Raw genomic sequence first — 13,168 nt, forward strand, 5'->3', positions numbered from 1 at the left:
ATTTCAAAAGATATATTTTTGCTTGAAAATAACATTTGTTTAGTACACCGAGAAAAGAAAATGTTTTTTTGGGTGTCAAAATTTCATAAAAAAAATTTTTTTTTTAACTATAGGTCATTTGAAAAAGTATTTACACCTATAGTTAAAATGTTTGTGCCTTAATGCAAGAAATAAAAAATCACGGCAACCACACCCATTATTTCCAACCACGTATATGATATTATATTATACAGTGACAAATAAAAACGATAAGACGTACACGCAATGTATATAAATATATATAATATAGCCTAGAACAGCTTATCGGAGAAGTGAACGACAAAGGACCATTTCTGTGAATGACGATTCGAAAAATTGCGATAACTGAGATTCTACGAAAATAAACGTGATAAAAATCAATGGCAATATATGAACGGCTAAAATTTTTTTTGCCTACTTTTTAGCTGCAAGTTTAATCGATTAAAAAATAATTAGCGATTTTATTTATATGATTAACAAATAAATTTTGCGAAAGTAAGTTGATGCGTTTTTTAGTTCCTAAGCAGTGAGGATAAAATTTTGTATTTATTATCTACTTACGTGTCAGTTCAGGTAATACAAGTACAGAAAATTCACGAAGCGCATTTATGCTTACGTGGACGTTGTTGGAAACAAGCAAAAAACGATATTTTCAAACGGCACTCATACGTAGAACGCATATTATGCTGAAATCGCCGCATTGTTTCGTAACATCAAATTTCGATACGAGAAAATTCTACGTATGGATAAAGATTTTCAAATAGCAGGCGCGTTAAATTTTTTTTTTTTTGCATATTTTTCATTCGAGTGACGAAAAATGGCGTGTTTCACTTAGGCATTCCTTGATGATTACATAATTATAAGGGACGGTGTGAAGGAAAATCTTAAAAATACCGATACCATATTATTGATGTTAAAGAGTCCCAATGATGTTGGATCTATCAAGAAATTAGCGTAGTGTATGTATGTAAAACATGAACAATCTTCCAAGCTGTTAAAAAGGACGAAAATAGTAGAGAGGGAATTTAATGAGCTTGTATTCCGGGGATCCCGCTATAACGTGCGCGACAGTATCATTAATGTCCTTCCGAATGAAAATAAATATTTTTGTCGTGATGTAAAAGTATTCTGGGAACAATAATTGAATGAATAATAGTTTGCAATGAAATTTTATTGTCATGCGAAAAATTTTCGTATAAAAATAGCGCGTTCAACGTAACTGGTTTGATTCGAAAATAAATGTTACGTTACTATTTTTACTCGTACGTTACACTTAGGACCCCCTTGCTTGATGTTCATAAAAATATTCATGTGGCTCATTGCATTAACGCGAATATCGTACTTATATAAAGATTTTAGTCTCAAGTTTTTGTATTCATAGAACAAAATTGCTTATCACTGAAGACAAAAATATATATACCTACTGACAGTGATCGGAGGAAAAAAAACATGTGAGATTTTTAGAAGTAAAAGAAAATCCATTTATTGAGCAAAACTTCGTTCGATACAAGCTTAACATTCACATAAGATGTTCACAATTACAATATAACTTTTGAAAAATACCCAAGCTATGCAATTTTTTCTTAAAATAGTTGGTATCATGGATGTTATGATGAATTTATTATAAAATAAAAAAAGTGATTATTATACTGTTCCTGGCCAAGCAGGAGCCGTAGCCCCATCGATTTCCGTCGCCAGCGCGTTACCCCTTACAACTTGATGTTGTCCCCCACCAACAGTTGCCCCGCATTCAATGCATCTTCCACGTTGCATTGCTCCCCCGCACTCGCCAATCGCATAAAAATGCCCATTGGGACACTTGAACCAGTGACCCTTTGAAAGACCTATGGCTTTCACAATAGTCTCTCGTACGATCAACGTATTTCTTTCGCTGAGTTTTTTCAATTCATGAGAGCTATCTATAACTTCCGTTTCCACCTGTTGGGAAAATCGTTCGATGCCAGCCATTTTATAAATGAAATCGTTGTATTCTTTTTCATCAATCAACAGATTGGCTTTGCTGAAAGTGCTTTGGAATTTCACCTGTAAAAAGTAAAATAGCGGTGAGATAAAATTTACGAAGCAGCTTCGGGAAATTGATGCATTAAACTATATACCATTATCTGCAGGCGTCTCAGTTCCAGTTGAATGTCCTCCAGCCTCTGTTTGGATATTTGCAGCGTTTTTGGTACGTTGCCCGTCAAAAATTCAACTTGTTTTTGAATAAAGTTGTACGTATGAGGTTTTTCGAGTAACCTTAAGGTGTGCGTTATCTCGATCGATATGTCGACAATGTTTTTGAAGGCATTGATCTCGTAAAAGCTTAAAATCTGCTGTCTACGTTTGTTCACCTCTTTCCCTTGCGTTTCCAAACGCTGAAAAACGTTTTTCAGTTTTGGAAATCCTGAAAAACAAAATTCAACGTTCCTCAGCCTGTACAAAAATTCGTAAATGAATAAAACGACCGTATACAGTACCATTGACAATGGGATCGCCGATCATGTGCTTGGCCAAGAAGAAGCATTCCTTTCGCTTTTTTTCCAAGTCCCTCCTGTTTTGGAAGAAGATTTTCGTCTTCACCGCCATCAGATTGGCCAAATCCTCCTTTATCTGATTCATGACTCTCATGCAACTTTTGATCGGCGTCTTGCACTTTGGACAACACTTCACCTGGATCGACTGACCTGGCGCGCTCAGCGTTGTTATCCACTGCAAGAGTCCCTCGCTCTCTATACAGTGCCGACAATCCGGCAACAGGACAAATCTGCGCAGGTTCATCGTATAATTAAACAAGAATCACAACGGCAATCATACAAATGCATACCTGGCATTGTCGTCATCTTCGTTGCCAAACAGTATTTCCGTCAGTTGGTCTTTGTTGCAAATTCGGCAGAGGATGGGACAAGGTTCGCCGCAAAAACCAACGCACGCGTGTCCGCACCGCAAAATCCTGTCGCAGGGCTCAGTGCACGGCTTTATGTTGCACGGCTCGTTGCAACGTCTCGTGCACCTGCGGTGTTTGCATCTGTAGCCGCACCACTCCTATACAAAAAAGAGAGAATTTTTCATATACGTTGATCTATAACTGTACAATATAGAGGTACGGGCTTACTTTGCAAGATACGCAAGGTTGGCCGCATTTTTTGTTGCACTTGCTGTGTTGGCATTTCAATTCGCACTTTTTGATGCACGGCAAACACTCCTCGTTGCAGGGTGTCTCGCATCTGAAATCGCAAAAATGATATCAGTTCTGTAAACCCTTTTTTTTTTCTTTCTTTCAAAATTTCGCTTGGAAAAAAAAAAAAATATGGATTACTTGTGTCCACAAACGAATATGGTTCGGCAGGGCTCTTTGCAAAGAATATGCATTCGTCCTTGGTGGCAAGATCCGCAGTTGCCGGTACATCTGTGACCACACGCCAGTTCGACATCGCACGGAGTTTGGCAGTATTTCAATATTTCCGGAGAGCTCGTGTCTATCAATCGAAAGAATTAAAATTTAATGCGTAGCAATATTTTTTTTCTTTTCAAATACCCAGTGTGTCTTTACCTGAGTTTTGTAAGTAACAAGGAACTGAAAAGACGTGACCGCAACGCGCCGGTTCTTTCAACTCGATCATTACTTTGCAGGCTACGGTGCATTGGTCCCTACACTTTTCGGTACAAGGATGAAGGCACGGCAACACCTTGGGACACTTTCCGTGACATTTCGACGGCGTCGCTTCCTCGCAGCACTTCACTGTAATGGCGTGTCCGCAGGTACTTTGTTTCTCCATCTGCAAGTTGGTTATTGTTAAAGATTTTGTACTGAATGAGATTTTTTTTTTTTAAACACACTTTTTCCGGACAATTCTTGCACTCCTCGGAACACCTCAGTTTACAAAAGTGGCCACAGCTCATCTTGCGCTTACAACTTCTGTAGCACGGAAAGTCCTCGATTTTTACCGAGCACCAGAATTTCGGGTACTGATGACCGCACGAGCGGACCTTTCTCACGAGGATCTTGCACGGCTCGCAATCCTGGAAGCACCGCTTCGGGCACGCGTGATTATTTTCGCAGCCCTTGTTGGTTTTGGCGCACTCCTTGATACATTTGTACTGAAAAGAGAAAAAGGAAAAAAAAAAAAAAGAATTTTCTAATCGTTTGTAAAAATAATACTGTAGCGATGATTGATCTCGTAAGTGTACCAAAAGGTGGTCGGGATCCGTGCGCATGTGGCATTTTCCCTCGCACGCGTGTCCACAGGGTAAACGGATTTCGCAAGCGCTCGTACACTTGCAATCCTCGATTCGTTGGTGGCACTCTTTTTCCACGACGTGATCGCAATCTGCCAGGGTCACCTTTACCTGCCGAGAGGAACAAAAAATATGGTTATAGCCTCCATTGACAAATGCGTTTTCTCAAAGGCGATTGTACGTACTTTTACGGGGCACTCAAAAAACTCCGGATCCATGAAGCAAGGCACGTCCACGGTGTGGCCGCACTTGAGCTCCCGTTCCATCGGTACTCGGCACTTGGGACAAGCTTGGTAGCATTTCATCAGACACGGATGCTTGTTGGGGCAGCTTTTGGGGCACGTCTGTTTGCAACGATAATCCTTGTGCTCACGGTCCATGGTGTGGCAAACCGAGGTGCAACGATGCCCGCACTGCAACAACGAGTCGCACTTCCTCGAACAACCCCCTTCGGGACACTTTTTGAAATCGTCCGCCGTTTTCATCTATACATTTGAGAAACATTTTCCAATTTTTAGTACTCGCTTGTAAGGGTCGAGCGATTTATAAAAATCACGATGGATCACCTCGAAAGTTTCATCAGGGTGCATTTGGCACTTTAATCGCAAGACGTCACCTATGGACTCGTCCTCCTCCAACACTCGGTTTATCTTTGGCCAAATGTTGTTTTTGACAACGAGATCCCTCATGTTGCCCATGACATAGAGACCATACTTGGCACGTGATAAAGCGACGCAAACCCTGTTCTCCTCCTTCAAAAAGCCAACGTTTCCCGCTCCGTTGTTGCGCACCAAGGACAAAAGGATGATTTTGTTCTCCTCCCCTTGGTAATCGTCCACAGTCGTTACACGCACGTCCTTGAGTAAAGCGTGGTTACGGATTTCCTGAAAAAAACAAAAACGAACTGTATCCCGGTACAAGTGAAATTACGAAAAAACGACGTACATTCATGAAAGTGAACAGTTGCCCGGAGTACGTGCAAAGAATCGTGATGTCTAAGGGCCCGTAACCCTGGAACAGCAAGTATTTGGCAAACGCGAGGAAAAACTTCACTTCGTGCTCGTTTTTCCAGCTTTCCTCGTCGCGGTAAGGCTGCTCGCGCCTCTCGTGGTTCAAGAAGAAAAGGCTCTTCTCCACGCCCTTGACACTCGGGTAATCCCGAACCACTTTGTGGTTGTACAGCGTCGTGTATATCGACGGGGTGATCAGCTTCGAGATTTCCGGTCGCATTCGGTGCTGGTAGGCCAACTGAAGACACTCGCCTCTGATGTTGACCATACGCTCGAACAACGACACGTTCAGGTTGTATCTGATGCCCAGTTCGTACACGGAGGCCTTGGGACGAAGCTGCTTGTGGTCGCCGATGAGGATCACGTGTTGACACTCCTTGGTTATCGAGCTAACGATGTGGGCCTCTAAGATTTCCGCGGCCTCTTCAACCAGTACTGAGTCCAAAAATCAAATTATTTAACGTAAATCATGTATAAATTTTTGTACGCTGTATTGTTACATTATACCTATTGGTACGCTCAGAGCACGCAGGGACGCTTGGATCCGGGCGGCACAGGTGGTGGTCAGACCGACTATTTTGTGCCTTTGTAAAATTTCCAAATTCGCCAATTGCTTGTACTGCTCGAGCTGTACTTTCATTCTCCGGCATTTCGCTTCGGATTCCACGATCTGATCGTTTATGAATGTGACGGTCGTGTCCACCCACCTCCAATAAGCTTTCCAGCGCGGATCGTTGGATTCTATGCGCACTGAGCTCAGGATTGGATGAAAACTCAGCTCTCTCTGGATTAAACTCTCTTTGTAACATATACATTTTTTTGCAAATCAGCCAGATACCAGTGAAACTTACCGCTATGTGAAGTCTTTGTTCCTTCAAAGCATCGAGTTCGCTGTTCAATTCTTCGAGCTCGTCGCTGAACGGCAAAAAGCTGAAAAGGTTGTTCTGCAGCCTCCAAATTTCTGTTTGTATCGAATGAATTTTCTGATCAATCATATCCAAGGGATACGTCGGGTTCAAGTGAAAGAAGCGCTTTATGCCGATGTTTTCGAAGATAATGTCGTTGTCGGTGTACATGTTGGCGTCTTCCTCTTCGTCGGGGTCTGCCTCTTCGGGAGCTTCAACCTCCAGGTGATTGAGACTCGTGCGCTCGTTGGGGTTGGCTTCGTCATTGACGTTGATCCCGGTCAGCCAGTACACCAGTTCTTTGTCGGACGTGAATTGGCTCGAAGGGTACTCGTTGAAGAGACACTTCAAGGGTACTATGATGTTCGGGGTTGTCAGGTGTTTCTTGAACAACCGGTACTTCCTTATGTCCGACAGGACGTGCTCGATGTCCTCTTTGGTGTGGAACATCATCGCCCCGCCGCGGCTCTTGATGCCCAAGGCCTCGCGTCTCTTCATCAGCGTAAAGTTCTTCAGCAGTTCGCTCTTGGACCTACTTCCTATGCGCACCACCGAAGTCGTGTACTGGAGGATGTACTCGAGAAACTGGTCCAGGGCGTGGTTGGTCAGGCAAACGACCACAATGGGCCCGTGTTTCCTCCAATTGTCCTCGTTCTCCAGCAAAACGCGGACTATCTGCAAAGCCAAAAACGTTTTCCCAGTGCCGGGGGGACCCTGTACAATCGCAAATTCCTGGGTTATGGCACTCTTGAAGGCGTTGTACTGCGACTCGTCCATTTCCAGTTCTTTGGCAGTGGGCCATGGCTCGTCGGGTTCGACGGGCAGACGGTGATCTTTGAATCTCAACACCGGCTGATGCCGGAGGTAAGCCGGGACCTGGACGTTAACTTCGGCTCTGATCAGGTAAGCCTCCATCGGAAAGTTTTCGGCGCTTATGTTCTGCATGGCGGTGAGCACTTGGAAGTACGGCTCGAAGAATATCTTCGACTCCAGGACAACAAAGTCGAACTGGTACAGATCGGTGGTGATTGCCGAACCGGCGCAGGGTTCGATTAAAATGTAGCCGTTGGCGATGTACTTTTTGTCGCACCCCGAGACCGTGGCGAAGAGGACCGTCCGAAAGTTGTCTCGACTGAGCAGCAGGAGGCTTCCGTACATGAAGCGCTTCGAGCTGTGCCAGGTCGCGGTTTTGGACTTGCCGAACGACAGTTTGTTGCCGATGTTGTTTTCGCTCGATTCCAGCGGGAACAATCTCACGTGTCTGTAAATGCGAAAGTCCCCGTTTCTGTACCTCTGGTTTCCGCTCAGGTATTCCTTCAAGCCGCTGCGCAGGGGCATCAAGAAATCCTCGCGCAACAAGCGAAACTGGACGTCCAAGTAGTGCTCCACGGAGTCGTAGGCGTCCTTTACCTTGCACGCCCTGAAAAACGGATGCTCGTCGTATAAATCCTCGAGCCTCGGTATGACGTTCAACGCGCGATAGTTTTCCGGTGGTTGTCCCTCCAGCTGAATGATTTCGTGCCTCAAAACTGACGAATCCTTCACGTTTTTCTCCTCGATTTTTCGTATCTCCTCTTCCAACTCTTTGAGAAGATCTTCAAAGGCGACCTTGACTTTGTCATCGATCTTGTACGTCTGGTTCGTATCGATGTTTCTTAAAATCATGTTGACTTTTTGCAAAAGTGGAAGTAGCTTGTTGCAAGCCGTACGTGGCAGCAGCTCGATGATTCTCTTGAACAAGTTGTTGAGGTTCTCCCAAAATCTGAATTATTGTGCACGGTTTTACATAAATGTTTTTATTTTTCGAAAGTCATCCGGTTGCTACGTGCCAGACGATAATCACCTAATATTCACCCGATTTTCTCATGATTATCACCTGATTTTCACCCGATGTGTTATTGGTGATTGAAGCTCACTCAACAGAGTTTAGCTCGATATTCACTTGAAATTCAGCTGATATTTACCTGATATATATATGTCATATCATTTGAATCAGCTGGTTGTCATCAATCACACATCAGGTGATGATCACGAGAAAATCGGGTGAATATCTGGCGAAAATGTCCGGTGATTGTCATCTGACGCTTGGCAGCCGAGTACATAGACACGATATATTGTTCGAGCAAACCTATTTTTGTCATCGTGATAAAGGATGTTGGTCTTCCGTTCGGCGGGACCTTCGAGCGGTAGTCTGGACAAGTAATTCTCCAAAGTCTTGAGGAAGCTGTCCGAGCAAGCTTGGCTCAAGATTCGAGCGATGATTTCGACAAAGTTTGCGTTGCAAATTGCTGTTAAAACGTTGAGCACGAGTACGAGAGCATCGGGACTCATTTCGTGGCTGATCAGTTTTTGAAATTCGCTTTCCTTCTCCGCAATCACTGTCATTACGTCGTTGCTGTTTGTCATTGAGCTTAAATTCTTCAAACGGGAGTAACCGAAGTAGGACTGGTAGTGCGTCGTCCTGGGACCATGTTTGTCTCTTTGATTAATCGGTCTGCTGCGAACAATATATACAAGTATTTATAATGGTAGTATCTGCTAAAATATATTTCATTTTCCATATAAAATGTATATGGTAAAATTAAGCATCTGCTAAATACATCATTTAATTAATATTTATACTTGTTTTGACTTGGTTTCTTGGTTCTGGGTCCTGCTTCAAGTCCATTTCCGGGCCTTTGAGCACTGCGTGTCCTCCAATTTCTAACGTCTGTTCCTAACGAATAAAACATTTATGAAAAAAATAACGTTTTTAGGAGGAATATAAGGTGCCATTTCAGCCTGACGTGATAAATGGTAATTGAAAGGGCATAATCTCAATTATTATTGGCCAATTTAATTTACCGTTTGATTGGCTAGTAAATAAGGAGAAATTTTCGTGAAACTTAAAATGTTAATAGCGCTCAGTCGAATTGGCACCTTTTTTAACGCTAAGTCGGATGATATTGACACCTTATATATTTGTATTTTATATGAAATAATGAAATGAAAAATCAATTTTTAACTCCAGTGGTGTGATTTCTTAAGTAATTAGTTGGAATGGAAAAAAAAATTAATTTCAATTTCTACTTTGAAAGCTCTAACTTTCACTCGTAGATTGGCCACATTTTTTTATTGGTTGCATTTCGTCTGAAACTTATCGGCGTACATGGGGCGTAAGTATATCTTTGTTTTTGCCCGTATTCTTTCACTCAAACGAAGGATGCGTGTTTTTTTTCAGTATAGTTCGGTGAAATCGGTAAGTCCCTAATCCAAGTATATATCTGTATGCATATAAAATATGCACATACATTTCATGTAACAGGAACGGAGGAATGGACCGATCAAATGACCGCAAAATCATCCATATATTAATTTTCTTTTAATATCTTGGCAACGGAGACTTTTCCTAATAAATATCACGGTTTAACGTTCTGATTTGACTTTCAGCACTGTAGGTATTAGTACCGAGGAAAACTTTTTTATTTATTTAACGCATAATATTTTACCTACATCGATAGATAAATAATGGGCCATTGATTGACTGCAATAACCCAAGCAAGCACTATTTACCTATGTTGATAAATATACATTGACAGTTCAAACAACGTATAGCGTTGTTGTATATAATAAGCGCACAACGGAAACCAGCCATCTTTTCTTTGGCGAATTAAAAAAAAAAAAAAAAGTTCCGTAATCATAACATAGAACCGAAATCACCGATACGTAGTGAAATTTATTAAAAATTTGTACATCAGATTCGCGTACTCCACGCCGAAAGTTCAACTTTAAGGATGTAATACGATGTGTGTACGAATGTACGTTACAACGGCAATTAAACACCGGTCAATGAAATAAAACAAAGAAAGAAATAACCGGCGTATTGTGACCACTCCTATGCAACGTAGTAGGTGTACACTTACGCGGAAGGATATATTTTTTTGTAAGTACGTACTTTTTCTGGTCGCTCCTCTGCCCGCTGCACCTTGATTTTGCATCTTTATCGCGGATTTCAATAGACCCCCGGTACAGTAACTAAGTAGGTGTACCTACGGTGAAATGAACGGGATCGAAGTTAAGGACAGACTGTTGCCAACTTGTTGCTTTTCTCGCTGACTCACACTCCTTTGTTTTTTCTACCATACACACAAATGTACATTGTACATAGGTATATATGTAATTTTTGTGTCATAGACGTGCGCACTGACAAATACTTATGCAAAGGATACGTCGCAGCCTTTGTTACGTGATACTACGTACTATTCATACATTTTTCGTATACATTATCGATAGATATAAGGGAATGACCGTAACATTTATGATAAGATTAGACATGTATTGGACCTACCTATACTTACGTGCCATAATGAATTGTTCGCTTAGAGAACTAAGATTGTTCGCCGTGCCTTATCGTGTTTCTCGAAGAGTCGGTCTTTCTTGGAAAAAGGCGTATATACATAACGGGGAGGGATTTTTTTTTTTTTAACAACTTCCATGACTAAAGACCCTCCTTTCCCGGCATTTGGATGCCAGGGACAATATAATTATTACGTTGGAAGTAATAAATAAACTTTTTCAAAAATCGACAACTTATACGAATTATTGCAATAACAACAGGATAAATGAAATTGACCTAACTAACGATTTATCAGTGACTCGGATGGAACTTGCAATTTTTTGGTAGTGTAGTAAAAAAACGATAAATCGGTTGTATTACGTGTTTTAAAATATTTTCTGTCAGGGTAATTTTATTTATCTGAAAATAATTGTTTGAGCACGAATATAGTATCGTATGGTACATAATATTGTATGGTGCACTGTCAAGTAATTTTTATCCAACAGAGTATCCCTACTTATCAAGATGGAAATTAATCAAACATTATTTTTGAAAGTACATTTTATAACATGGCTGTAAAAAAAAGGTATGAATCATTCTACGAATATCGGTATTTTTTCAAAGTCAATTGAAACGCGATGTTCAGAGATTGAAGTTCGAAAACTTTCGTAAATGATAAAAAGTAATATTTTGCTGTATACTATAGTTACGACAAAAATAAGATAACGATAGGCTATTCTTTTTGTTTTAATCGGTAAAAAAAGGCTAAATTGACGATACGAGCTCGTAGTCTATTAAAAACAACTTTGGCTGATCACGGCCTGCCTGGAAGGAAAATACATCTTTTTAATTGTTGGTTACATACTCCATATAATATTACAGTTACCAGTGATAGCTGATAACTTTTCTTTCATCCATTCAAGAGAACCAAAATAAAAAATCTGTTGCGATTCGAAAACCTGATGGATCCAATTCATCCGCAAAAATGCTCTCACAAGTATACATACACACGCACTCCCGCATTGAGAGCTGCAATTTGAACGTTTCGTATTACAAGTGAGATTGAGGGTGTTACCAAAATTTGGTAGATTATTTCCTGTCTTTCGGCTGTTGCTACTTACAAGCTCGCGAATTCGTAAGATTAGTCTTTCCAAACTGAAACTGTAACGCTGAAGAATCTATTGTTGCATCTCTGCGAGGTGCGAGTTCAGTTGTCGGCTCGCTGTAGGTGATGGATTAAAATACGGCCGTTACATGAATGCGAAGGTGAAGTTTAAATGTTTATGTGGTGCGTCACAATATCGAGATTTTTCGACGCATTTGTACGGAAGCTCGTACATGACGCTTCTTTTTTTGCCAAAAGCCCGTAACGCTGTTCATTACATTACTGTTGGAAAAATAATTCAGCGGGGCCCAAAAAAAATACAACCTGTTGTAGTTACAGATGATGTCAGAAGTACCTTTATTAGAAAAATTACAAGTGCGTTATCAGGCTTTGACCATTTGAATCCTAAATATATTGTATCCCGTAAATCGTAACAAGACCTAAATATCTAATTTTTGTTTAAATCTATGATGCACATACAGAGCCATATTGAAGATTAACCCCCAGCAATTCCACACAATTTGTTAGTTATAGCTAATTTCGTTTATCGGCTTTTATTAATAATTTTACATATGTAATGCCTGTGTGTAAACACTATACTGGCAGAGACTCTGATACTGGAGGAAATGAACATTGTGACACCAATTGTCTGCAGGTTTCCTCATTCTTGATTTCGCTATATATTTTCGCTTCTTATTACGTCCTACGTAACTTAATTGCTAGTAAGTATAGCATTAATGGAATACAGCCTGTGAATTTATCATTCTGATGGTAAAGAGAGCACGGTGTATGATATACGTGAATTTATGTGTAGTAATTGTAGTAATCACTTCTATGTAGTGCCATATGATCGATTTTCGGGTCAAAGATAGATTGTAAACTTGCCGCAAACAGCACAAACTATACTAAAATTTTATTTTATACGTATATAATTAGTTGCGGCTGGTTTATAATTGATTACATGGCTCTACTGTGAGTAGTAAAATAATAATTATTTTGATCAGCGCCATCTAGCGTTGCAGATTTTTGAACTAAAAAGTGGCCCTAAACTTTTGACTCATAGCATTAGCACTTAGAGCTATTTAACCAATTATAAACCAGCCGCAACTTATACCGAAGGTATAAAATCTAAAAATAATAGTACGTGTGTTTTTGGCGGCAAGTTAACAATACGTTTTCTATCAAAAAACTGACCTCCTATGTTTTTATACTTTTAAAGATAAATTTCTAAGTGGAAATAGATTGTTAACTTGCCGTGAAAAACACATATACTGTTATTTTTTGATTTTATAGCTACAGTATGAGTTGCGGCTGGTTTATAACTAGTTAAATGGCTCTAAGCGCAAATGCTGTGGATCAAAAGTTTAGGGCCACTTTTTAGTTCAAAAATCCGCAACGCTAGATGGCGCTGATCAAAATAATTATTATTACTACTCACAGTGGAGCCATTTAATCGATAGTAAACCAGCCGCAATTAATCTTACAGGTATGAAATAAAAAGTTTACAGCGTCTGTGCTGATTGCGGCAAGTTTACTATTTATCTTTTATCCGATAATCGACCTCGTGCATATATATATA

At 40.5% G+C, this 13,168-nt stretch overlaps 1 protein-coding gene across 1 annotated transcript; it reads right to left on the bottom strand.

Moving 5' to 3' along the window:
- Positions 1-1,522: 1,522 nt before the first annotated feature.
- On the bottom strand, positions 1,523-10,296 carry LOC106645048 (NFX1-type zinc finger-containing protein 1-like). Its single transcript, XM_014360802.2, has 17 exons — positions 10,104-10,296; positions 8,792-8,885; positions 8,298-8,666; positions 6,116-7,931; positions 5,772-6,048; positions 5,200-5,699; positions 4,821-5,138; positions 4,440-4,739; positions 4,207-4,365; positions 3,856-4,116; positions 3,569-3,794; positions 3,335-3,494; positions 3,131-3,242; positions 2,843-3,060; positions 2,496-2,782; positions 2,136-2,422; positions 1,523-2,061 (listed from the first exon to the last, which is right to left on the bottom strand). The coding sequence occupies exons 1-17, from the start codon at positions 10,144-10,146 to the stop codon at positions 1,663-1,665; spliced, it is 5,826 nt and encodes a 1,941-aa protein (XP_014216288.2). The 5' UTR covers positions 10,147-10,296; the 3' UTR covers positions 1,523-1,662.
- Positions 10,297-13,168: the final 2,872 nt, after the last annotated feature.

This window comes from Copidosoma floridanum, unplaced genomic scaffold (assembly GCF_036245765.1).
Source record: "Copidosoma floridanum isolate Cflo_tuat_1 unplaced genomic scaffold, Cflo_Japanese_pri ptg000013l, whole genome shotgun sequence".
Taxonomy (NCBI): Eukaryota; Metazoa; Arthropoda; class Insecta; order Hymenoptera; family Encyrtidae; genus Copidosoma; species Copidosoma floridanum.